The sequence below is a fragment of the Quercus lobata genome, chromosome 3, assembly GCF_001633185.2.
Source record: "Quercus lobata isolate SW786 chromosome 3, ValleyOak3.0 Primary Assembly, whole genome shotgun sequence".
NCBI lineage: Eukaryota > Viridiplantae > Streptophyta > Magnoliopsida > Fagales > Fagaceae > Quercus > Quercus lobata.
In genome coordinates this window covers 2,637,703-2,665,286 of record NC_044906.1, presented here as the reverse complement: position 1 = coordinate 2,665,286, position 27,584 = coordinate 2,637,703, and the positions used below count along the sequence as shown (strand labels likewise).

At 32.3% G+C, this 27,584-nt stretch overlaps 2 protein-coding genes across 12 annotated transcripts in view; one reads left to right on the top strand and one right to left on the bottom strand.

Annotated features, from left to right (window-relative positions):
- Nucleotides 1-1,898: 1,898 nt before the first annotated feature.
- LOC115981500 (thioredoxin reductase NTRB-like) lies at nt 1,899-6,402 on the top strand. Of its 5 annotated transcripts, none has more exons than XM_031103687.1 (3): nt 1,899-2,167; nt 3,146-4,371; nt 4,403-6,402. In XM_031103687.1, the coding sequence occupies exons 2-3, from the start codon at nt 3,158-3,160 to the stop codon at nt 4,581-4,583; spliced, it is 1,395 nt and encodes a 464-aa protein (XP_030959547.1). In that variant the 5' UTR covers nt 1,899-2,167; nt 3,146-3,157; the 3' UTR covers nt 4,584-6,402. The 5 variants fall into 5 exon arrangements, with proteins under 5 accessions (XP_030959547.1, XP_030959546.1, XP_030959548.1 ...); XM_031103686.1 differs by having other exon boundaries at nt 3,137-4,371; XM_031103688.1 differs by having other exon boundaries at nt 3,131-4,371.
- A 1,535-nt stretch (nt 6,403-7,937) lies between these two features.
- LOC115981550 overlaps nt 7,938-27,584 on the bottom strand; it is a 112,801-nt gene continuing 93,154 nt past the window's right edge. For 3 of the 7 annotated variants that reach the window (XM_031103764.1, XM_031103762.1, XM_031103763.1), the window contains exons 6-15: nt 26,734-27,150; nt 24,821-25,558; nt 23,288-23,863; nt 19,086-19,586; nt 18,507-18,986; nt 16,202-16,678; nt 13,186-13,923; nt 10,117-10,854; nt 8,660-9,502; nt 7,938-8,350 (exon numbers count right to left, since the gene is read on the bottom strand). In XM_031103764.1, the coding sequence (XP_030959624.1) occupies nt 8,675-9,502; nt 10,117-10,854; nt 13,186-13,923; nt 16,202-16,678; nt 18,507-18,986; nt 19,086-19,586; nt 23,288-23,863; nt 24,821-25,558; nt 26,734-27,150 (5,493 nt within the window). In that variant the 3' untranslated portion in view covers nt 7,938-8,350; nt 8,660-8,674. The remainder of the gene's footprint in view (nt 8,351-8,659; nt 9,503-10,116; nt 10,855-13,185; nt 13,924-16,201; nt 16,679-18,506; nt 18,987-19,085; nt 19,587-23,287; nt 23,864-24,820; nt 25,559-26,733; nt 27,151-27,584) is intronic. The other 4 variants (XM_031103765.1, XM_031103767.1, XM_031103766.1 and 1 more) reach the window with 4 other exon arrangements.

The window sequence follows — 27,584 nt, the reverse complement described above, 5'->3', positions numbered from 1 at the left end:
ATCATTAAATTTTTTTTTCTCTCTAACGAATCACTCTCTCATTAGAGTCTCCCTCTTTACTGCGGTTGTTGACTCATTAGATTGTGGACCTTGTGGTGGTTAGGTGCGATCCGAAACCACAAAACAAGTTCTATGTTTGTTGTTGCACGTTTGAAGCCATGCCACTGCTGTTTTTGTCCTCTCTCTCTAATTAATGACAACGAGTTGGGAGTGAATTATTTTTGCAATGACATGCAACAATAAGTTGTTGGGTTCGTTTGGTTTTTCAACAGCAATGGGTTTTTTGGGTTTGTTTGAGTTGTTGTGTTTAGTTTTTAGTTTTTCATCTGACCAATGGGCTTGGGGTTGCAACATCGACATCATTGGTAATAGTGTTGGACTATTGTGGGTGGTGGTAATTTGCTATTGGAAGAGAAAATGAGAGTTGAATGGGAAGAAGAGAAAAATGGGTGAAAATTGGGGTGAGAAAATAATGCCAAATAAATGAATTTGTGTTTTGAGGTGATAAAACACATTTTGGGGACAGTTCTATACCTATAAACCAAAAACCGAAAACACAAAATTGTATTCCATTTAGCAAATAGGTTCTACAAAATACTACTATTCCATCCTAGTTATTTCTATGAATAACTACTACCTCCTGGTATTTTCAACAAAAACATCTAAACATGTAGGGTTTATAATCCTCCACCCTCAACTATTGAATTAAAAAAAAAAAAAAAAAACTAATGCCCATTCCTTCTACTTTCTACAAATAATTGCAACTGTTCAAAAATTACATTTTGCTTCAGAAATTAAAGCATTGCTTAAAATTTTCAAGTTAGTGATATGCATATATATTCTCGTATCATACCTATTCCATCTCATGTATTACTAATTATAATACCATCCGAAACACTTCTAAAGTAATAATAAGCTCTATAATACTCCCAAAAATATTTGACAAACTTTATTTCTTACAAATCGGACAAAGTTTTTATCCGAATGTGAAAAAAAAAAAAAAAAAAAAAAAAAAAAAAAAAACTCATCTAATTTTTGTCCTTACAAATTCCAATAATTTTCATTAAAATTTATTTTCCTTTTCTTTACTATCCTCTTCATATATTCCAACTCTCATGTTTGGTATGACTTGGCAGTAATTACTAGTTAAATATATTACCTTTTTTTTTTCGAAAAAATGTGGACGAGTAATTATTATTGATGGGTATTGCTTATCCAACATGGAAGTTTTTTGACAGGAAGTCTTCCCTTAGCTCGATCATCCAAATATATGGGAAAACACATTATATGATGGACAAATGAATGTCCTTATATAGAAAACCAATTTCCTTAGAGTTTTAGTATCCATTATACTATGACTATTGAAAATGGGCGGTATCATAGATACAAATCCTTTTATGGGTCCTTTTCAAAAAAAAAAAAAAAAAAAAATCCTTTTATGGGTGTTTGAGTGTGTGTTTGGATAGAACTTATTTTGCTGAAACTGAAAACTGAAAACTGAAAATACTGTAGCAAAATAATTTTTAAATGTGTGAATAGTATCGTGGGACCCATTTTTAATGAAAAAATTGATAAAAAATGAAATTTGTGGGTCCGTGAACAGTGCACGAATGCACTGTTCACGTAAATCTGGTCAAATATTGCGGCTACTGTTCATGTACGGTACATGAACAGTAGCCGCTTGTGAGGGAGAAAACGCATGAACAAAAAAAAAAAAAAAAAAAAAAAAGGAGAAAACGTAAAAAGTAAAACGCAAACGCAGCAAACGCAATACAAACAGACCCTGAATACACATGAAAATACGGTTAAATTGAAAATATATTTAACTGTAAAGGTAAAATGACTCAAGCAGCCAGTAAATCCACCTTCAATATATTAATATTACTTTATTAAAAAATAAAAAGCCACCACCTCCGCCACCCAGCGATTCCCGTTTTGTTTTATGTAGTTCTTTCGGTATTGAGAGAAGGATTGGCATTCATTCTTTTCCTGTGTCTCAAGGCCCAAACCTACCGCCCAAGCAAAGCAAACACAAGAACTCATATGGATAACCAACCCTATGAGCTTATCCTTTCTTCTTCCGCCTCTGCCAAGGAACCACCAACCCTCCTCCTCCATAACCCCAATCTGAATAGCTCACTGAAACTGGGAAAGTCTAGACATTCAGGTAAACATTTTCATCTTCTTCAATTGGTTCTTTAGTTTTGGATTCCTTTATCTTTTTGGATTTGTGTATCACATGATCTTAGGTGGGCTCTTGAGAGGACAAAAAACCCACTCGTGGGTATTGGGAGTTTTCATTTGTTGAAGCTTGTTGTTTATCAGCTGTTGTGTCTTGTTAATTTGAGATTTGAACTTTAGGAAAACGTGGGTGTATCAAATTCTTAGAATCATTTGAGGGTTATTCTTTTTTCTTTTGGGAATTTTCTTTACTGGGTATGTGCTATAATTCAAAGTTAATATGTAATCGCCCTTTAATCAATTCTAAGCTTAATTTAGGTTTATCCATAATAAAAAAAAAGAGCTTAATTTGGTGTTTTTTTATTTGGTCCTGTTAATTTTATCTTTAACTATATGTAAGTAACCTGGAATTAGCTAAATTTAGATTTAATTTGTTTTCATTTGTTTAAATTATTCAATCTTTGCTGTGAAGTGTGTCACTTTGTCTGGTTTGTTTTTCTTCATTTTTCATTTCAGGGTTTGCTGCAACTTGAACCACATTGTTTTTGAAAATCAAGTACTTAGTGGGTGTTCTGTTTTTGTTTATATATGTCCAAAGTTTGTTTAATTCTTAGGTTTGTTTGTTATTCCTCTTGATGTGCTATATCATGCAAGGCTGTTGGTTGTTTTTATTGACTTGTTGGTGGCGATTGTCACTGCTGTTGTTGTAGTTGAATGGTTTTTTTTTTCTTTTTCTTTTTTTAATGTGTAATATTACTATGTGAAATTTCTTTGTTTGTTTAGACGTTGTACTTTAAAGAATTGTTATTGTTTAAATTTAATTAGCTTGTTTATGCTTTATTATTTTATACTAATAGTCCAATCTTAAAAACTTGAACCTCTCCTTTTTTATATTTTTTGGTTCTCTTTACAATTTAGTTTTCAAAACCATGCCTTTTAACTTTTATAGCAATAGAGACTGCAGAAAGGAGAAGTTATGAGTTATTGCCCTAAAAGCAACCTCTTAAATCTACTCAAAAGAGGTTCCAAGTTTTTTCGAAAGGCCTCCAACTCTGCTGCTCCCACCGCAGCTCCCACTTCCACACCTGGACAAGCATCCTCCTCTGCCGCTGCCATTTCTTCGACTTCGGCCATGGATGATCTCCATATCCTCAAAACAAGATTGTGCATCATTGGAAGTGGCCCAGCTGCCCACACTGCTGCCATATATGCATCACGTGCAGAGTTGAAACCCATCCTCTTTGAGGGGTGGATGGCCAATGGCATTGCCCCTGGTGGTCAGCTCACCACGACCACTGACGTGGAGAACTTCCCAGGATTTCCAGTTGGAATTAATGGCATTGAGCTCATGGACCGCTGCCGCAAGCAGTCACTCCGCTTTGGCACTCAGATTCTAACCGAGACCGTCAACAAGGTGGATTTCTCCACCACCCCTTTCAAGGTCTTCACTGATTCTAAGGCTGTCATTGCCGATTCTATCATTGTGGCGACTGGTGCTGTCGCAAAGCGGTTAGACTTCCCTGGCTCTGGTGAGGGCCCAGGAGGGTTTTGGAACCGAGGGATATCAGCTTGTGCTGTATGTGATGGTGCTGCACCCATTTTCAGGAACAAGCCCTTGGCAGTAATTGGAGGAGGGGATTCAGCCATGGAGGAGGCCACATTCCTCACCAAGTATGGGTCCATTGTGTACATCATCCATAGGAGAGATACATTTAGGGCTTCAAAAATTATGCAGCAGAGGGCCTTGACTAATCCTAAGATTCAAGTTCTATGGAACTCGGCAGTCGTGGGGGCATATGGGGACGAAAACACTAATAATAGGGTCTTGGGGGGGTTGAAGGTGAAGAATGTGCTGAGCGGGGAGGTTTCAGATCTCAAGGTATCGGGATTGTTCTTTGCGATAGGGCATGAGCCAGCCACCAAGTTCTTGGATGGTCAGCTGGAACTTGATTCTGGTGGCTATGTTGTCACAAGGCCAGGGACCACCCTGACTAGTGTGCCTGGAGTTTTTGCTGCCGGAGATGTCCAGGATAAAAAGTATAGGCAGGCTGTTACTGCTGCCGGCACTGGTTTGTCAATATCCTCTATCTCTCCCCTTCATCGTTTAAATTTTGATTTTGGAGCTTCTATGTTTGCAGCACTTCTCTTCTTCATTTTATTTGGGATTATATGTTTTGTGTGGGTAATAAGGTGTATTTGTTTCTTTTTTTTTGAGAAACAGGTGTATTTGTTTCTGTTTCTGTTTTTTGCTGGGTCAAAATTATGTTTATCGCATTGATATAATGCTGAACTTAATTGCCTGGTTCACTTCTCTTCTCTGTACTGCTTACTCATGCATTTTTCAACTAGAAGCTGCTGATTTACATGTTTCTTTGTTCTTGATCAAATTGCCCACCAGATAATAAAGGGGCTGACTGCAAGAACAGAGAATATTTATGCTTTCTAAATTTGCCAGTGTCTCTAATTTACTTGTTGCATTATGGTATTTTCTATGTCCAACACATCAGTGAATGTAGTTGCCCTTTACCGATGAAACTGATAATAAACAAAAGGAAATTTTAATATTTATTTTTTGACTCACTCCTAATAGCCGTATAGTTAAGAAGGTTCTAAAAAGTTCTGTTTCTTGTCCATTCTATGCTTGTGGATTTAAAAACAAAATTAGTCTTACCTTGTGTGACCATGTACTTTTTTTGTTCTTCATTATCAAAATGATGAAACTTGTGCTCTAGGGTTGTGAAGAAATTAATCTATTTATGATCTGTTTGACATGATCAATCTGTTTGACATGGCTTGATCACCATCTCTCCGTGCAATTGGATGACTGTTGAGTCTTGAATTAAGCGCATTCTTTTGAGACACTTAGACCATTTTTGAGCAAACCCAAGCTGATCTAACTCAGGTTTTAAGAACATGGAGTATTCAGATATGTGAATATTTGGAACTTGATTTTGTCCCACCCATTTTTGGACCCCTTAAAATAAGATCAATTGGGTTGTCACTTCAAGGTTGAGCTGGACTCTGGCTTTTTTATTTGCTTGGTGACCTGAGATTGAGTGACTTGTATTTATGATTTCTGCGCAAATATAAATTAAGCCTGTGCATAACTTTAATCTCACAACTGAAATTATCACAAGATACTTGACTAGGCTTGGATGGTTTGTCTTTTTAAATGTGATTTACAAAATAAATAAATAAACTACATTGATTTGGGAAAGCTAAATTGGGATGCATAAGATTTGACAGTTTCTGTAATTGACTATAAGAATTGAGATAATACAAATAATTGGCAGTGGTATATAAGTAGGTAAATAACAGTAGGTTGTTGCTTACTAACTCCAATCTAAGTGATTCTGCTATTGGGAATACATGTCTTTCTGAAATGTTCATTTAGGTCCCAAGATTTTGGGGAAGAGGGGGGGGAGAGAAAGGCTACTGCTGGTTTCTGTTTCATTCTCAATTTTCAGAACAGTCATATAGAAAATTAGAAATCATGTAAGCAGTGGTTTTGATAAAACCATTGGCCATGGCTTCTACCATTGTTGCGATAACCTGTTTCTGTCACCAATATTTGGGTTTTGTTGAACAATTTATGTTATCATTTTAAATTTAAATAAAAAGACCTGTTCCACTTAAGTTATGGTTTATTCACAGTATATGTATTAAGGTCTTCTTTATTTAGTTTACTTGGTTTCTTTAATGATGCAGGTTGCATGGCGGCTTTGGAAGCCGAACATTACTTGCAAGAGATTGGATCTCAAGAGGTTAAAATTGATTGATGAGTATCTGTTAGGGTACAGCCTAATGGTTGGAGGCTTAATATGAGTTGTAGATCCAGACATACTAGGCTCATCCCCACTAGGAGAGTTTCCCTGGATTACCTGATACACAATTCTGGCAAGTGGGGTCATGTACCGTTTTAAAAAATTGTTCAAAAAAGAAGCTAATTGATGAACAATATTTAATCAAGAAGGACAAAGAATTGTCTCCAAAACAATGACATTTTACTTTGTCATTGTTGGATGCATAAATAGATTTCTACAATTATACTGCATCTGTTTTCAGCTGTAACTTTTCTTGATTGTTTGGCTTTGGTAATCTGTAAATCTTAAACCTTAGCTTTTACCCTTTTGGTGGCTTTTAAAAATGTTGACTGTAGCATTTTCTCTTGGATCTTGGCTACTCTGCTGGTTTCTTGAGATATATTCTGCTTTAACACCATGTTTGATGTGCTAAATGGCAGGTGTTTTAATTTTAATTTTTTTTTTTTTTTGGGGTGCACTTGGTTAGTGTGATAGCATGTCCTGTTGGTAATTATTCTTCTCTACACAAGGACATGCCAATATGAACAAAGAAATCAAATTTTTGTTCACCAGGTTTGTAGAGCACCTGACCTTCAGCAGATCCTATGGGTTATTTACTCAGCATGCTATTTTGAATTATGGCATGGATGTTAAATCTTCATTTACTTATTCCCTGCAGAAAAAAAAAAAAAAAAGTTTAATGCTTCTTTAATTTTTTAATCAGTTATTCTATAGAACCAATTGTATATATGGGCAGAAAAAAGCTTTATCGTATGACCTTTTACCATCCCCCCCTCCCCCAAAAAAGAAAAAAAATATAACTCACAACGTGAAGAAGTTATTTAGAATTACGATGAACTAGTGTCATTGTTACTTCAATTTGTGTTTAAGAAAAAAAAACATTGCTTTGTTACTATTGGCCATGGTATCCACCGTTGTCATTCTTAGAACCAATAGTACCATTGAATATTTATACGTGTTTTGCACAAAATAAGATTGACCAAATTGAAGATATTGAAAGTTTTATAATGTCATGGTGGAATTTGTAGAGGAAACCACAGGTGAAAGAAGGTACTCATATCATTCGAGTCTTCAAATTAAAGAGGAGACATTGAGTGCCAAAACTTGGAAGAGTAGAAGTAATCTTTGAATTTTTTTTTTTCATTGTAATTTTAATAGGGAATCCTTGTTTTTAGAAGTTTGCAAATTATTGGAGGTTTTGAGAAATTGGAATAGAGCATTAGCATGTAAAGTATACAAAAATCCCCAATAAGAATAGGAAGTTGTGATTAGTAACTAGCATTAAAATCTTTTTTTTTTTTTTGGGGTGGGGTGGGGGTGGCAAACCTGAATTTGAATTCCCTCTCCCCACTTATTGTAAGTAGGAAAAATAAAAATATGATTTTCAATACCATCTTTTAATATAATATACACCCCTTCATTAGATAGAGATGGTGGATCTTTGATTCATGAGATTTATGCTTATTTCAGGGTTTTTATTTTTTTATTTTAACTATTGTAATTATTTTTAAAAACAGTTGCATTCTTCCTGTTTTGGTGGTCAATGTTACTATTTATTCTTTTCTTCCTCCATAAAATACTAATTTGGATTTCAATTACATACAATTGTTTATGAAGAGAAAATTTACTCATGCATAGTTAAAGCCATAAAGATAAAAATTTTCTTCCTAACCATCTTTAACTAAAATTTCACAACCATATACATTATCATTTATCATTTATCTTTCGTAACCATGAAGCTAAAAGTCAAGGGAGATCAAATTGGCTACGTTAATCTATACAGCTGCTTCTATGATAGTCTTATAGTGTTGGTCTATTATGTGCATGGGTGAGCATACATGGATAATTGAGTTTAGAGAATTTAAAAGGATAAGCAACTTTGACATAGAATTCTACTTTAACATAATCTAAATAAATATGTGTGTGAAATTCTGACACTCAATGATAGCATGTAGTTTATAACACTCATCAAAATAATAGCATGTATGCACAACTTCATTCAAATAGCCATATGGTCTTTTTGTACCAAGAAGAGGTAGTTTATAACACTCCAAAGAGAAATGTATCACAAAAATAAGATGTAGTAGTACTGCTACTACTACTACTATCTTTTTTTCTTTTTTTCTTTTTTTTAAATATGGAAAAACGAGAAAATAAAGAAACACTAGTAGAATAAACAACAAATGGATGAACTCTATTGATTTCCATAACCATGGGGATAACGACCCTCTGAGCATATGATTTTAGGAGAAAGAAACATGATCCCAAGTACCACAAACTACAATTCCAAGCCTCATTCCTGCTGTTGCATATTTTGGATGATCTCCATCTTTAGAATTCTGAACCTTGCGTTATAGAAAACAAAATATTGAAGAAAAAAGAATCAATCATTATAACTGCTGACATCAAAGTATCATCAAAGAAAAGTAATATCCTTTTAAATATAATAAAATTATTTTGTGTGTGCTTACGAAGTGCAAAGGGACACAATAATATGTATAATGGAGAAATTTTGATGCAATTTACAAAGATTCTATTATGATAATTATCTAGTGGAAGAGTGAAAAGGTTGCTCGTGTTTATGCATCAATGCATGAAAAAAATTAAAGTACATGGTGTGGGAAAATAAGATATTTTTTGAATAATATACTTACCCTTTCTTCAATGAACTATTGTGTGAGACAATGTATGGTAGTATTCAGGTCAACCTTCCAATGCCATTCATCTTCTTGTGTTGATTGTACTTTTTTTAGCTTTGGTGTCCCTAAAGCTCCATAAGAGAAAGTCTTCATTTTAGGGCATTGCCTCACAATTACTTCTTCCAAAGATGGGAAATTGAAAGAATAACTTTCGGAGCAAAAGCTTGCAAGGATTGGCAAGGAATCAAGTTTTAAGTATATCAACTGGGTGAAAGTAATCACCTCACTCGCTTCACCTCCCTCTCCTACTACAACTTCTGTTATCCTTTCACATTCACTTAAACTCATTTTTTTGAGCTGTACCAAACTTTTGGCTGTTGATGATGTAACTAAGTTAATCAATCCATGACATTTTAGTATTTCCAGATTTGTCAAATTTTGGAAAGATATTGATGATGGTACTAAAATTTTCAATTTGTCACAAAATGACACTATTAGATTTTCCAGATTATACAAAATTGGGCTTGGTTGGGTGTCTTCTTTCCACAAATGTGTTAACGTTGGTAGTTTATATAGCTCTAGTTCTCGTAGTTGTGCGAGTATTGTAGCATTATTTTCCTGGTCATAAAGTTGTTCATATGGGAATATTTCTTCCCAAGAAGTAAGCTTCACAAAAAGTTTCTCCAAACTGTGTAATCTTTTTAGAAAATTAATCCAATCAGAAACAGCTAGATATCCGATTATGGAAAGGTCTTTTAATTTGTAAAAGCGCTCTTCCAAAAGTTGGTCACATTGCATCTCCTTCATCTTCAAATTTCCACCCAATGTCAAAACCTCCAAGTTAGGGAATAATGTACCCTATTAAAAAAAATAAAAAATCAAAGCATTGAATAAAAGAAAATAGATTTATTAATGAAATGGATTATATCCGTGAAGTCTCTAAAATTAATGGTAAGAATATGGTCCAACCTTAATATATCTAGATGAAACTTAAAAAAAAAAAACAAAGAAAGTACATAATAAAGAACAATGTCGTAATTCATAAATACTATCGAACAATACTAGTCAATCAAATGCATAGTGGTGTACCAGCAAAAAAAAAAAAAAAGAAAAAAAAAAGCATAGTGGTGTAAGAGTCATTTACAAGAAAAGCCTTTTTTCCAAAACCATGTTAATCAATTAGTAGTTGTTGTCAATCAATTGTTTCAATTTGTCACAATTTGACACCTGTAGTACTTTCATATTTCTGGACACGTTGACCAAAAAAAACACACCAAAGGAACCTATATTTTGATGCAAGAAAGATTAAGGATTTTGTTAAAAATAAAAAAAGTATATAGATATATGACCTTTACTAAGAACTTCGCGTTTGAAACTTGTTTTTTGCGTGAGAGACAAGTACGACTCCAAACAAAGTTATTATTTCTCATAAACATAAATATTATAAAAGAGTAGTTAAATTAGCCTCTTACCTCTTCAACCAAGAAAAGGGGTTGTTGAGTGGAGGTCTCTAGTTGGCTCTGTTCAACTGTTTCTTGAAAGTTCAAAAATTTTGAAGTAAATATCTCAATTTGATCACATCCAAACACCTCCAAATCTTTCAGCAATGGCCATTCTGAAGTATGCACTCCTCGGCAAAACCACTTGAGCTTTGGCAATTTATGAAGTGCTAGGAGAGTTACTTTAGGGAAAACAAATCTTGCTGCTGCTTCTGCAATTTCTTCACGTGAAACAATTTCCTCCACTCCACAATCGGCTATCCGAAGATCCTCCAATTGCATGAGACATCTAGCCACAGATGCTGGGAACAAACTTTGCAGACTCTCACATTCCAAAACACTTATTTCTTGTAGATTTTGAAAGCTGAAAATTCCTTCGGGGTCCTTATTCCATACCTGCTTCATTTTCGGTAGGCAACGCAATAACAAGCTTTTCAACGGAATGGCTGTCACAACATGTGATTCTCTAACATCGAGCCTTTGAAGTTCAAACACTTCTTGTAGTGAACCACAATAACCTACTTCAAGTCTCTCTAGACTTTGGAATCTTGTCAGCATATTAGATTCAAAGGCGTTCACAAGATTTTCACAGTATACAACAATTAGAGATTGAAGCTTGAAAAGGGAATCTTCAGCTAATTGATCATGCCATATGATTTTCAAGTTCTCCATGTGCTTGATTGTCAATGTTTCCAAACTAGGGAATGCAACCTGCAAGTCCATCCCATGGGTGTTAATAGTAACTCACAAAATATAAAATAAGATATATACGAAGTAAAACAGGGAATTATAAAAATAGAATTACCTCTTCATTAAAGAGAGGTTTCACAAAGAATTCATTGTAAGTAATTAGGAAGCAGTTAGTTTCTCAAAAGACTAGATTAGTTAGTTTCTCAAAAGACTAGATTAGTTAAACTTTTGATATCAGTTTCTCATTTTTTTAATCAAAAAAAAATTTCTCATTTTCGATTGCTCCGTTTACTACATAAAAAAACAGAGCATCTCATTGTAACATATACTCACGTTTTCTTCTTCAATAAAGATCACAGCAATTCTATTCAAAGAGACAGCATTTTTGACAAACCGAAAGTTTCATTTGAGGCAACTTGGCAAGCAATGTGAGGAAGGAGCCATCTAAAGATAAATTCATTACAATAGCACATTATGATCCTGCCAAATAGCTAGGTTATAAATACGGGTTGCATCTTACTTTTATTAATTAATTTTAAATGTTTTAATAATACTATTTGTGCTATCTGTTGAAGATGATAAAGCTAACACACCTTTTCATTAAGTCTGAAGACAAAAGGCAGTCAGACGCATCGTTTCATTCAAGTAAATACCTAATGTATTGGTATTGCTCAAACGGTGTCCTATTGAAGATTCAAGAATCGGTTGGTATTGGCGGGCTTTTCAGTTAGGAAGCTGTGATCAACCAACTCAACAAACTCCACCTTTCATGGATCTAATCCGTAATTCCAGGGGTTTTGTTTTATTCAGTTAGGGAGATTTACTTGTATAAATACTGTATCTGGCACCAGAATTTAATTAAGCAAGATCAAATACAATTCTCTTTGATATCTCTCTCTCTTTCTCCCTTTTCTTCTCTCTCTTTCACCCATTTCTTCTCTCTCTACAATTGTTTGTTGTTCTTCAAAATAGCTAAACATTGTTAGATTCTCTTTATTAGAATTTTTTGCTATAAGATTTAATTAATACAAGCAATGTATATACACATTTTTATCACAAAAATATGAGAGGTGCTATGTCTACAGCAAATCATAGGTGATAAGTTGCAATTAGTACTAATATGAATCTACAACTTCAGGGGCCACGCCACCTTAAGGGCCAGGGACCACCCTGACCACAATTTTTTTTTAAATATATAATAATTTAAAATTTTTTATTTGTCTACCCTTCAAAAATATTTTGGGAACACCCTCAGTTTTTTTTTTATGCTAATAAAATTAAATTTTGCTCTACAATTTGTTCTACATTCAGTAGATGAATGATTGCTTAGTTGTGTATATTGAAAGAGATATAGCATGTAGATTGATAATGAGACTATCATGCACTGATTTCAAAATATGAAAACTTGTAGAAAGCAATTGTAAACTTTATATATTTGCGTGTATATTTGCGTGTTTTTTTATTGTTGTTATTGTCAATATATGAATTTCTTTTTTTATTAGATTGTATAATTTATACTTCTTAAGGAATACCTTGAGAAAAATTTTGGAGCCACCACTATACAACTTAAATTATTATTTTTTTTTTTTGTCCACAAACAATAACAACCTAACATTTAGAATTTGTATTGATGTCATAGAATTTGCACCGAGATTCAACCAAGGTTGAACCATGATGATGTTATAATTAATTAAATAATAATAAAATACAAATAAAGGTATTAAAATGACAAACATTAACAAATTTATACTAAAAATATGTCTAAAAAAATTACACAACTTTGAAATGAATGTTCACCATTTTTATAAGGTTAATAGAAAATAATAAAGCATAAACAAGTGGAAAAAAAATTGTGTTTAGTAATCTTTCAAATAAAAACAAATTACCTAAAATAAAATCATTTTCAACATGAATTGTATATTCACATGTAAAAAACATAGTTCCCGAACCTCTAATAAAATTATCAAATAATAATAGATTAAGAGGGATAATATAATAATATGGAAAGCTATAATCTAAATTGTACCACCTATAATTTAAGTTCTGAATTCAAATTAGAATTACTTTCAATGTACCACCTACAATTTGTTGTGAAAGTATTGTAAAAAGATTGTGAATGTAGAACATCTCTTAAACTATTGATCTCCCATTCAATTACTAATAACAACCTAACATTGAGGATTTGTAGTAAAAATGTTGTGTGTATAGCATTTTTCAAAATATATAATAAAATTTAATCAGATTATTAAAAAGAAAACGTAATTAAATGCACAATAAATTTCAAATTTTGGATTGGTTTTACTTTTTTGAGAGGGATCATCTATAATTTATGTTATACCATTAGTCACTTACCTCTTCAACCAAGAAAAGTGGTTGTTGAATGGATGTCTCTAGTTGACTCTGCTCATCTGGTTCTTCAATTCTAAATTCTTTTGAAGCAAATATTTGAATTTTATTTGATCCAGACACCTCCAAGGTTTTCAATAACGGCCATTCTGAAGTATGCACCCCTCGGTAAAACCACTTGAGTTTTGGCAACTGTCGAAGCACCAAGAGAGTCAATTTAGGGAACACGAACCTGGCATCTTCTTTTGCACCTTCTTCTTGTTCAATAATTTCCTCAATCCCACATTCAACTATTAGAAGATCTTCCAGTTGCTTGAGACATCTGGCCACTGAGGTTGGAAACAAACTTTTCAAACTTTCACATTCCCAAGCACATATTTGTTCTAGATTTGGAAAGGAGAACGTTCCTTCAGGGTCCTTATTCCATACATGCTTCAACTTCGGTAGACAATGCATAATTAATTTTTTCAACTGAGTCACTGTTATTGTTGGCGTTTCCGTAACTTCTTGCCCTTGTAGTTCAAATATTTCTTGTACCGAACCACAATCTTCTACTACAAGGGTCTCCAAGCTCTGGAATCTAGACAGCATATTAACTTGGAAGATTTTCATAAGATTTCCACAGAATTGAACCGTCATGACCTGAAGCTTTGTAAAAGAGCCATGGGCAAATTTGTGATGCCATATAATTTTCAGGTTAGGCATATAGGAGATTAACAATGTCTCCAGATTGGGGAATGCAACCTGTAGGACCCATACCATGAGTTTTTGATATAGGAAACAATCATACACGTAATGCAAGACAAGATATAAATTAAATAAAGATACCAATGAATTCTATGTTTAGATGAAAAATGTATTTATGGTTTTTGGTGGTGGCTATAGGAAATTTTTTTAGGTGGTTATTAAAAAACTTAAATTAAACAAAATTTAATAAAAATAAAAAACTTGAATATATATATATTATATATATATATATATTTAAAATCGTTGTTTGATAGTTTCATTATCAATACTATCAGCCACATTTTTTTAATGTACACAACCAAACAATCATTAAACTATAAGAAATGTTATGTCCCCCTGGTTTTCAAACCTAGATTGTATAATGAACCGTAAAAGGGACATGTTCAAGGTTTTTAAGGTCAGACCGAGGTTCAACTGAGGTTGAACTGTGATGTTGTCATAATTAATTTAAAAATAATAAAATTCAAATAAATGTATTAAAACAACAAACATTAACAAATTTATACTACAAATATGTCTAAAAAAATTTCACAACTTTCAAATGAATTTTCACCATTTTTATAATGTTAATAGAAAATAATACAGCATAAATAAGTGGAAAAAAATTGTGTTTAGTAATCTTTCAAATAAAAAAATTATCTAAAACAGAATCATTTTCAACATAAATTAATAAATTGTATATTCACCTGAAAAAAATATAGTTCTTGAACCTTTAATAAAATTATCAAATAATAATAAACTGAGAGGGGGTAATATAATAATTTGGAAAACTATAATATTAATTGCAAATAAATAAAATATTAAATCTGGGACTGACATAACAAAGAGCATAGCCTATTGGTTATTGTCTTAGAATTTGACCTACCGATCCCTTGTTCTATCCCTTGCCTATACCTATAAAGAAATTATTATATTTAAAATGATTGAATTGTAACTTCTACTTAAAAAACTGAATTTCCACCACCGAGATTCAACTGAGGTCAAATTGTGATGATGTCATAATTAATTTAAAAATAAAAAAATTCAAATAAAGGTATTAAAACAACAAACATTAACAAATTTATACTACAAATATGTCTAAAAAAATTTCACAACTTTCAAATGAATTTTCACCGTTTTTATAATGTCAATAGAAAATAATAAAGCATAAATAAGTGGAAAAAAAAAATTGTGTTTAGTAATCTTTCAAATAAAAAAAAAAATTATCTAAAATAGAATCATTTTCAACATAAATTAATAAATTGTATATTCACATGTAAAAAATATAGTTCTTGAACCTCTAATAAAATTATCAAATAATAATAGATTTAGAGGGGGTAATATAATAATTTGGAAAACTATAACCTAAAAATAGAAAATAAGATATATACTAAGTAAAACAGGGGATTATAAAAATGGAATTATCTCTTCATTGAAGAGAGGTTGCATAGAGAATTCATTGTACGTAATTAGGAAGCAGTAAATTCTCTTTTACGACTAGATTAGTTAAACTTTTGATATGAGTTTCTCATTTTTTATATCAAAAAAAAAGAAAATCTAATTTCTGATTGCTCTGTTTACTACATAAAGAAACAGAGCCTCTCATTATAAGATATACTCACATTTTCTTCTTCAATAAAGATCACAACAAATTTATTTATAGAGACAGAATTTTTGACAAACCAAAACTTTGCATAAGCTAGGTACCTATATTATTGCTATTTCATTTGAGGCAACTTGTCAAGCAATGTGAGGAAAGAGCCATCAAAAGATAAATTCATTACAATAGCACATTATGATCATGCCAAATAGCCTTTTTTTTTTTCTTTTCTTTTTTTGAGAAAAATCCTGCCAAATAGCTAGGTTATAAATACAGGTTGCATCTTACTTTTATTAATTAATTTTTAATGTTTTTATAATACCATTTGTGGTATAAGCTTTTATTACAATAAGATTTTATTAAAACAAGGTATACATATACATATTTTTTATCACAAAATATGAGAAGTGTTATGTTCATAGCATTTTCACAACAAATCATAAGTGATAAGTCGCTATTGATTCTAATTTGAATCTATAACTTAATTTTTTTTTTTTTTGCCTAGTCATAACAATCAATAACATTTAGAATTTGTAGTGAAAATATCGTGTATGTAGCATTTTTCTAAAAAATACATAATTTAATCAAATTATTAAAAAATAAATGTAATTAAATGAATAATAAATTTCAAATTTGAGACCAGTTCTTTTTTCTGAGGGATTAGCTATAATTTATGTTATACCATTAGTCTCTTACCTCTTCAACCAAGAAAAGTGGTTGTTGAATGGATGTCTCTAGTTGAATCTGTTCATCTTGTTCTTGAATTCTATAATTTTTTGAAGCAAATATCAGAATTTCATTAGATCCAGACACCTCCAAGGCTTTCAATAACGGCCATTCCGAAGTATGCACCCCTCGGTAAAACCACTTGAGCTTTGACAACTTTCGAAGTCTCAAGAGAGTCAATTTAGGGAACCCAAATCTCGCATCTTCTTTTGCACCTTCTTCCTGTTCAATAATTTCCTCAATCCCACATTCGTATATTCGAAGATCATTCAATTGCTGGAGACATCTGGCCACTGAGGTTGGAAACAAACTCTTCAAACTCTCACACTCCCCAACTTCCATGGTCTGAAGCTTCGTAAAAGAGCCAGGGGCGAATTTGTCATGCCATATAATTTCAAGGTTAGGCATATGAGAGAGACTCAATGATACCAAATTGGGGAATGCAACCTGCAGGACCCATACCATTAGTTTTTGATATAGGAAACAATCATAAAACTAATGCAAGACAAGCTATAAACTAAAAGAAGATGCCAATGAATTCAATGTTTAGATGAAAAATGTATTTATGGTTTTGCATACAAATTTTTGTGAATATGGTCCTAACATGTTAAAGGAATTTATCCAGATGAAAAAAGAAAAAGAAAACGAAGACATGAAAAAAAAATTAAAGAGTAATGAAAAATGTCATGAATCCTATAAACTATGTCAATGTATATAGGTCCATAAAATGAAAATATGGTGGTTTGGAATTAAAGACTATATTAAAATAGGTTTCTCAAAAAAAAAAAAAAAAAAAAAAGACAATATTAAAGTAGAAGGTAGAATTGCATGAAATTTGGCCAACTGAAGCAAAATGGTCTTCTGAGCAATAGTTGTTATGATGCCACAAGGTACTTCCTAAAAACGGCAACTTCCTTCATTTGAGCCTTGGAAACTGCGTTTTTGCTGTTTATAGTAATTTTAATTTCCTTAATAAATTTTTGCTCAAAAGTCCAAATAAGATCCCGCTTATTTTGGGATGACCCTTAAGATTAATAGTTTATGATTTTGTATTAAACTCAATTTTGCCATTGTTGGTAAATTTTGGTATTTTGTCACCTAATTGTGTAATTAATGCAAATTAGGGTTTTAGACGTTTTTCTCAGTATTTACATGTTTTATAGTCATCAGAGGCAATTTAGAATATTATCAACATACATAGATTTTTATCAAATTCTTTCTTGGGTGGATTCTAGTATTTTCTCCTTGTGGATTTAGAGAAACCCCTCTGTTCCATAAAGAGAGCATCATGTGTGCTTTCTTCAGGCTTCCGCAACATCACCTAAGAGCTAAAATACTCCCAACCTGTCTTCCCCATTTCTCTCACCATTGTCATATCATTTTGAGAAATTTTATAAACCTCACCTCCTTCACCATCTACTAAGTGTTATGATTTTCTGTTAATGGTTAGGAAATCTTAGGTGTCATCTGAAACCCAATCCTATTGGCAGCTCAACGATGGTATCCGATCAACTAGATAAAGAAGGGGCTCTGTGAAGTATATAAGGGATATGGGATTGGAGGGTGCATAGTCTTGCATGACTGCAACTATATTCAAGCTAGTGGAATTTTTTTGACAAATTGGTTAGGGGAGAGGTTTTTCTGCTTGGGATGTTACTAAACACTTGGTGTTTAGCTTTGGTTTGGTTTATTTTTCATGTTTTCATATTACTTTTTACTTGCATTCTTGAATATACTTATAATATAAAATTTGGCTAATCACTTACATTGGACTTAATGGTAGTGTAGGTTTAAAAGTAATTAAGCAGTAAATTTTTATTATGAGGGTTCTAAATATATGCTAGAGTGTTAGTAGTATTTCTCAGCTCATAATAGGAGTAGTTGAAAATCTTAAACTAGAAGAGAGTAATATATATATATAGCGAGAGAGAGAGAGCAAAATATTTTTATTAGTTGGCAAAGAAATGAATAATTTATTTGTAAAGGGCAAGATAAAAAAAAAAAAAATTTTTTTTTTTAAAATGAATTTTTTAATACACCTAAAATGAATACTCTTACTAGAAAAATACTTTGTTACAAATGATTAATTCTACTACATGATCTTGCTAATATTTCAATAAAAAACCAAAATACGCAAATTTTATAGAAACTTTATTGGTTTAATTATGAGCCATGCTAAAAACTTCAAATTTGGGACCCTTTTATTTTTTATTTTTTATTTTTTATTTTTTTAGAGGGATTGACTATAAGTTATGTTATCCCATTAGTCTCTTACCTCTTCAACCAAGAAAAGTGGTTGTTGAATGGATGTCTCTAGTTGACTCTGTTCATTTGATTCTTCAATTCTATAATTTTCAGAAGCAAATATCTGAATTTCATTAGATCCAGACACCTCCAAGGTTTTCAATAATGGCCAATCTGAAGTGTGGACCCCTCGGTAAAACCACTTGAGTTTTGGCAACTGTCGAAGGATCAAGAGAGTCAATTTAGGGAACACGAACCTCGCATGTTCTTTTGCACCTTCTTCTTGTTCAATAATTTCCTCAATCCCACATTCGTGTATTTGAAGATCGTTCAATTGCTGGAGACATCTGGCCACAGAGGTTGGAAACAAACTCTTCAAACTCTCACACTCCCTAACTACTATTTTTTGTAGATTTTGAAAGGAGAACGTTCCCTGAGGGTCCTTATTCCATATGATTTTCAAGTTCTTCACGTGCACAATTGCCAATTTTTCCAAACTAGGGAATGCAACCTGCAAGTCCATCCCATGTGTGTTAATAACATAACTAGTCACATAATAGAAAATAAGATATATACGAAGTAAAACAGGGGATTATAAAAATAGAATTACCTTGTCATTGAAGAGAGGTTGCATGGCAGTATGGGATATCTCCTCCGAACTAACTGGTTTGAATATGAATGTCTCCAATTTAGGGCATTTTTCTATCACCATCTGCTTCAATGATCGAAATATGATATTTCTTCCTACGCAGAATCTTTTGAGGACTGGAAGATCGCTTAGAACCAAGCCTTCTAGGCAAGGGAACAACACCTTTGTAATGATTTCTTCATCTCCTAAGTCTTCTGTGAGTAGTAGTATCTCTTCCATTGCCTTACAGTCCTCAACGAAAAGATATTTGAGTTGAACCATAAATGTCGCTGTGGAGGAAGACAATAGGTATTTTAAATTGCCAGAGCCTTTCACCTTCAAGTTACACAAATTTTTAAATCTCGACTCTGTTTGTATGTTTGTAGATTTGAAAGAGGAGGTTGGCCAATGTTGGTTGTGCAGTAGTATCTCTTCAGAGTGTACAGAGGACAGTTCCAACGTTTCCAAGTTGGGGAACACAACCTGCAACAACAATTAAATACCCCCTTCAGCAAACTTGTTAAAAGAGATGAAGAAAACGGTGTCGTATTTGCCTAATACAACAAGGCCCAGACCTCAAATGGTGATGACTTGGGAGTACTTAAATTAGACACGTTGCCTATTTCCATTGGTTGTAGAAAGAATTCATTGCAAGTAATTTCAAACGGCTAGATTAATTAGTGACGAATTCAGTTTCACATTTTTGGTATGATAGGTAGTCTTATTATCAATTGTTTATGATAGGTCATGGAAGGCTATACTCTTAAAATTTTTAGGTGCTTGAATTTTACATTTTGAAATTTCAAAATTTTAATTTTACCCCTTGAATTTTTATTTCGTTTACATTAGTAACCACTCCATCCCTATTTTCCGTTAAGTATCACATAAGTTTATCATGCGTATTTAGTTCTTCCAATAATATAATGTCATGCTATTTTTATTATGCCATGTCATTTTTAAGTTTTTTAGACTACACAAATAATGTCACATTATTTTATTGGACAAACTAAACACTCATGACAAGTTTCAGTGAACGGAAAATATGGATATAAGGGTTGCTAATACAAATGGAATAGAAATTTAGGGAATAAAATTCTAATTTTGAAATTTCAGAATATAAAATCCAAATACTCCCAAACTTTAGGGGTGTAGTTTGCAATTTAGCCTTAATATTTCCTAAAACATGAAGTATGAAACAGTGATTTATTATTATTTAACTAGGATAATTGCATCTTAATTTTTATATTTTAAATTTTTTGAGATCCATAGCCAATCCCATAATTTTGAGAATTTTTTTTTTTATATTTTATTTACAATATAAGGAAGTGATGTCCCAACCGTTAGTCGATCTATTTCACTCTCCTACCCATAATATGTCCCAAAAATCTAAACAACTGATTGTATGGTGGATTGAATTTGAGATCCTTTGTGTATATGTCACACCTCACACCAACGTGCCCATCACATGGATATTTTCTTTTTTCTTTTTTTCTTTTTTTTTTTTTTTTTGATAAACCATGTGGATATTTTCATGATGGTTCAAAATTTTTGAAATTAAAGTTTTTTTAATGTTTGATTTATTTTGTTGTAATAATATTGTAGTACAATAACACTATTTGTGCTATAAGCTTTTATTACAAGAACATCTTACTAAAATTGGGAAAATTGCACTGAGAGGTTACTAAAATTACTTTCCATAAAAAAAAAGTTACTAAAATTACACTAACGTTCCTTATTGTTTTGGACTGTCCAGACCTCACTTTCCTTCTTCCAAAATAAACTACACTATTTAGGATATGTGACAAATCTAGCTTCTTTCGTTTACCACCCAGTTGTTCTTCACCTTGACACAGTACACCTTCCTCTCCCATCTCCATATAGCTCTACAGGAAAATTATCAAATATTTTCTATATTGTTTTTTCAAATCTGTCCCAAAACAGCCTCTGGCTACCAGCCTACTTGTTTTGCCATAGCATAAGCATATATGTTAATTAGAGACCCGAATAAATTTCAATACCACATGCATGGGTAGGTGTGATTCCAATTTTTGAATTCCTATAATCATCAAGTAACAATCACCAAAAACCCATGAAAAACACAAATACCTAATTCACCAAATCTTCCAAGCTTGTAAACCCGATATGCCAATGGTTGAACCAACCTGATTTACCCCCTCCTTGTTCAATCAACCACTAGTTTTGGACTCACATCAATGCACACATCAAACTCACTCAAACACCTCTAGAAATCCACCACCACATACCAAAGCCACATCATGAAACCGAAACTCACACCTCAATCCTCAAGGTTGGGAAAATCAAAATCAAAGAAAGGGAGAGATAAAAAAAAATAAAAAATAAAAAGGGGAGGGGGGGTTGTTTCGATGTAAGGGTTAGAGAGAGAGTGGGGGCAGGACTAGATTTCAAACACAAGGGAAGATAGAAGCAACCAAAAGATGGGTTTTGGTGGGTAAATGATAACTTCAATTGGAAAGTGATGGTAAAAAATATAAATTTATCAACTTCTGGATAGTGACTTTAACGATGTTCAATTATAAAATTTTTTTACCAAATTTTTTTTTTTAACTTTTTAAAATTTTCTCACTTTTTTATTCAATGGTTAGGATTTGGAAGTTTCTTCTCTGCCATTGATAGTTATTGCACCCAATCTTGACTCCCAGAGATGATAGTTTATTTTGAAGAGAATTAATATCAGTTTGTGCAAAAATTCTTTTTATTTTAGGATAAGAACCTACTTTTTCTATTTTACATACTAACTTTTCAAAACACCCCACATCAGATTATCTATTTTACATTACATTTCATTAAATTATCAACTTTCTTGATTTTTTTTAATTGTTTATGTTTCTTCACACCCAACAATCATTATACTCTCTCTTCTTTTATCCTAGGGTTACATAAAGAAAGAATAAAAAAGAAATACTGATAGTTTAAGTTTATTCTGTTATTGTAGCTACTATGTATTTTTACACAACTTTATATGGTCTAATTTGGGTGAAGATTGAACCTTTTTTTTTTTCTTTTGGGAAATAGCAAACAGGTGAAGGTTGGACTTAGTTTGCTAAAATGTGGTATTTTTTCTATCATACAAGCATTGATGCGAGTGCTTAAGGAAGGTTCATATACAATTCAAAATAATGAAAGAAGTCAATGTAATTTACTAAACCGCATCTTAGGTTAGTGTAATTTTTTCCATTGAAACGGATTTGGCTATGTACATAAAAGATAACAAATGAGACCATACCCAATAGTCATTTTAGTGTCCGTTTGGTAATCTCTTATTTTCGGTAGCTTATATTCATAGTGTTTATAAAATAAAATAAATAAAGTTTTTAGTAACTTTTATGTTAAATGTGTGACAAAAAACTAAAAAGTAAACTTATTTTTGGAAAAACTAAAAATTAGATTATTTATTTAAAAAAAAAGTTAAAAAAATTAGACAAAAAGAAAAAGTCAAACAGATTCTAAATTTAGCTTCATAAATTTTGGACACATAATTTTCAACTATATATAAGGCAATAACCTCACTTGAGGCACTTGTCTCTCTCACGTGTCCAAGGAATGTTTGACCAGGAGAGAGGTCATTGTTTGTCACAAGCATCCACTAGTGTGTTACTTCCTATACACTTCAATTAACAATAGATAAATGACTATCAATATTTTACTGGGGTATTAATTGTTCATGATTTATATTGCTATGGAACGTGTAAAGAATTTAACCACTGCCATGTGGAAAAAAGAAGCATAATGTGATGCCCCAATTTAATTGATTGTGTGATGTGTGCGGCTGTGTAATGAGTCTCATATCGGGTATTTACTGGGTTGAACTGGGCTTTATTAACAACTGTAAGGAGCTTCAATTGTGACTAGTCCTTTTGAGGTATAGTGCAGATGTGGCTAGCATTTTTTCTTGGGTTGTAATATATGGTATCAGAGCCGGCCCAATAACCCTGTGTGGGCTTAGAGACACTACCCCACAAAGTGGGCTCTAATAAGGACATTAGGGATTTAAGTAGGGGAGATTGTAACGCCTCAATTTGATTGATAGTGTGATGTGTGTGGGTGTGTGATGAGTCCCACATCAAGTCGGGTATTGCGCAAATATGACAAGTACTTTTCCTTGGGTCGTTACACATATATGCAAATCTAAACTTTTAACATACCTGTTCCTGTAGGATTGGCATGTGAAAATCCAGCTCGCATTCGGGAATGATTTCTCCAGCATCATTTATGACGGACTTTTGTGTGTTTAAAAAGCTCATGAGTTTTGGAAGCTGATGGAGTTCTAAGTGACGCAATCGAGGGAACAAGATCATATCGCTGTCATCTATTTCGCCCTCTTCTTTTATGATTATTGCACCCATTATGCTGCATTCTTGTATCACCAATTCTTGAAGTTGTGGAAGGCCCTTGGCTATGGTTGACGAGAAGATAAATTTTAGTTTCTGACAATGTTCCACTTTCATAATGCTTAAGTTACGGAAGGATGCCGAGGGAATTTGGCCATGACATATTTCTTCCAAGTTGATCATGTTTTTGAGAGAAAGTGTCTCCAAGACAGGAAAGACAACATTAGACATAACCATCCTTCTTGAGTTGATGATGTACTTGATCTCGACACTGTTTTGGACATGGAGATGCTTCAGTTGTTGGAAGCCTGTCATATCTAATTCATAGATGACGCTCTTAACACCCTTTAACTCATCCAAAGACAATGTTTCCAAACTAGGGAATGCAACCTGCAAGTCCATTCCATGTGTGTTAATAACATAACTAATCATAGTAACTCACATAATAGAAAATAAGACATACAAAGTAAAAGTGTACAACAGGGGATTATAAAAATAGAATTTTCTCTTCATTGAAGAGAGGTTCCATAGAGAATTCATTAATTAATTAGGAAGCAGTAAATTCTCTCTCACGACTAGAATAGTTAAACTATTGATAGCAGTTTCTCATTTTTTTCTCATCCAAAAAACAAAAAAAAGTTTCAAATTTCTGATTGCTCTGTTTACTACATGAAGAAACAGAGCCTCTCATTGTAACATATACTTATATTTTCTTCTCAATAAAGATCACAAGAATTCTATTTAAAGAGACAGAATTTTTGACAAACCTAAACATTACATAAGCTAGGTACCTATATTATTGCCACTTCATTTGAAGCAACTTGGCAAGCAATGTGAGGAAAGAGCCATCAAAAGATAAATTCATTACAATAGCACATTATGATCCAGCCAAATAGCTGGGTTATAAATACTGGCTGCATCTTACTTTTATTAATTAATTTTTAATGTTTTAATAATACTATTTGTTTTATAAGCTTTTGTTACAGTAAGTTTTTATTAAAACAAGCTATACATATACAGATTTCTTTTATCACAAAAATATGAGAGGTGTTATATCTACGATATTTTTACAACAAATAAGAGGTGATAAGTTTCTATTGGTATTAATTTGAATCAATAACTTAAATTTTTTTTTGCCCAATCATAACAATCAATAACATTTAGAATTTGTAGCGAACATATTGTGTACATAAGTACATTGCATTTTTCTATAAATATACATAATTTAATCAAATTATTAAAAAATAAATGTAATTAAATGAATAATAAATTATAAATTTGGGACCAGTAGTTTTACTTTTTTGAGAGGGATTAGCTACAGTTTATGTTATACCATTAGTCTCTTACCTCTTCAACCAAGAAAAGTGGTTGTTGAATGGATGTCTCTAGTTGAATCTGTTCATCTTGTTCTTGAATTCTATAATTTTTTGAAGCAAATATCTGAATTTCATTAGATCCAGACACCTCCAAGGTTTTCAATAACGGCCATTCCAAAGTATGCACCCCTCGGTAAAACCACTTGAGCTTTGACAACTTTCGAAGTATCACGAGAGTCAATTTAGGGAACACAAATCTTGCATCTTCTTTTGCACCTTCTTCCTGTTCAATAATTTCCTCAATCCCACATTTGGCTATTTCAAGATCTTCCAATCGCGGGATACATTTGGCCACTGAGGTTGGAAACAAACTCTTCAAACTCTCACACTTCAAAGCTTGTATTTTTTGTAGATTTGGAAAGGAGAACATTCCCTGGGGGTCCTTATTCCATACACGCTTCAACTTTGGTAGACGACGTATATATAATTTTTTCAATTGAGTGACTGTTACTGCATGTGTTTCCGTAACTTCTTGCCCTTGTAGTTCAAATATTTCTTCTAGCGAATCACAATCATCTACTACAAGTGTCTCCATGCTCTGGAATCTAGAAAGCATATTAACTTGGAAGATGTTCATCAGACTTTCACAGAATTCAACCATCATCAACTGAAGCTTTGTAAAAGAGCCAGGGGCGAATTTGTCATGCCATATAATTTTCAGGTTAGGCATATGGCAGATTTTCAATGACTCCAAATTGGGAAATTCAGCCTGCAGGACCCATAACATGAGTTTTTGATAGAGGAAACAGTCATAAACATAATGCAAGACAAGGTATAGACTAAATAAAAATACCAATGAATTCTATGTTTAAATGAGTAAATGTATTTATGGTTTTTAGTGATGGCTTTGGGAATTTTTTTTTTTTTTTTTTCAGGTCGTTATTAAAAAATATAAATTAAACAAAATTTAATAAAAATATATTTTAAATATATCAATATAAAAAAATAAAAAAAAGGAAAATACTTTCAAATCGTTGTTTGATAGTTTCAGTATCAATGCTATCAGCTACATTTTTTTTAATATACACAATCAAGCAATTATTAAACTATTGATCACCCATTCGATTACTAATATATTGCCTAAATAAGTAACGATATAAACAAAATGCATCTTCCTTTTTTATGATCTTTTCCAACTAATTTTTGTATTCTTTAAACTAATTAGGATTAAATAGACACAATGCACCACTAATTTTTATTTATTTATTTTATAGGGAAACATGGCCAAGAGGTTAACAAAAATCTTTGTGAAAACATGCTCTTCTTAATTCATCATGATAATTAGGATTTAAAGATGAGATATTTTCTCATGGCCTAAGATTTGAAAGAAGATTATTCAAGTCAATACGAATTTGCTTAGATGGTGAATCTTGCAATATAAGTGATTTGCTTCTAAGAAATTTGTTTATAGTGCTGGCAAAAGACTAAAGGTTAAACAATAAGTTTGTTCAATATATTCAACTTAAGCATTCATTTATTATATTAATCATGTTCAATAAAGTATTCAGGTATTATTTTAGCGCATATGCATGTGTACAAAATGTATCACATAAATTCAAAAAATTCAGCTAAAGACTAAAGCAAGTACTAACTAATTATTTGAAAATGTGCGTTTATTTAGAAGAAAAAAAAAATAGCAATTTTAAAAATATGCCTTTTGAAAACACAATTTATTTGAGCATGCCATATAATTTTCAGCTAATTGATCATGCCATATGATTTTCAAGTTTCCCAAGTGCAAGATTCTCAATGTTTCCAAAATTGGGAATGCAACCTGTATCTCCATCCCATGTGTGTTGTTGACATATCTAATCATAATAACTCACATAATAGAAAATAAAATATATACAAAGTAAAACAGGGGATAGTATAAAATAGAAATACCTTTTCATTGAAGAGAGGTTGCATGGCAGTATGGGAGATCTCCTTTGAATTCATCTCCTTTGAACTAACAGGTTTGAATATGAATGACTCCAATTTAGGGCATTGATATATCACCATACTCTTCAAGAATGGAAATTTGATTTTGCTCCCCATGCAGAATCTTTTGAGGACAGGAAGATCTTTTAGAAGCAGGCCTTCCAGTCGAGGGAACAACACCTCTGGAATTATTTGTTCTTCTCCTAAGTCTTCTGCGAGTAGTATCTCTTCCATTACCTTACAGTCATCAATGTAAAGAAATTTGAGCTGAACCATAGATCTCGCTGTAGTGGAAGACAATAGGTATTTTAAATTGCCAGAGCCTTTCAAGTTCAAGAAAAACAAATTTTGAAATCTTGGTTCCAAGTTGGGGAGCAAAACCTACAACAACAATTAATAACCCCCTTTTAGCAAACTTGTTAAAAGAGACGAAGAAACAAGAAACTAATAATTTTTTTATTGTTAATTATACCACATCTAAAATTGAAAATGAAATTTTAAGGAATCAACTAAAAGGATGAACCCAGGTGGGGCCCAATGGGGCCCGAGCCCCCTAGCCCAAAAAAAAAAAAAATAGTAGGTAAATTTTCAGTAAAAAAAAAAAAAAAAAAAAAAAAAAAAAAAATTCATTTACAATTTTCAGTAAAAAAATTTCATCGTATTTGCCTAATACAACATGGCCCAGACCTCAAACGGTGATGAAGTCCAGACTCAAAACGATGCTGTAAAGACTTGGAAGTACTTAAATGACGCCCGGGTTTACTCACGTGATCATTTCGCTCAAATTGTTATTTAATTAGACATGTTGCCTAATT

Excerpts from the sequence above, each read along its gene's own strand:
- LOC115981500 (XM_031103687.1), top strand. The coding sequence starts at position 3,158 with ATGAGTTATTGCCCTAAAAGCAACCTCTTAAATCTACTCAAAAGAGGT. Across the intron at positions 4,372-4,402 it reads TGTTTTGTGTGGGTAATAAG|GTGTATTTGTTTCTGTTTCT; the intron begins GTGTATTTGTTT and ends TTTGAGAAACAG.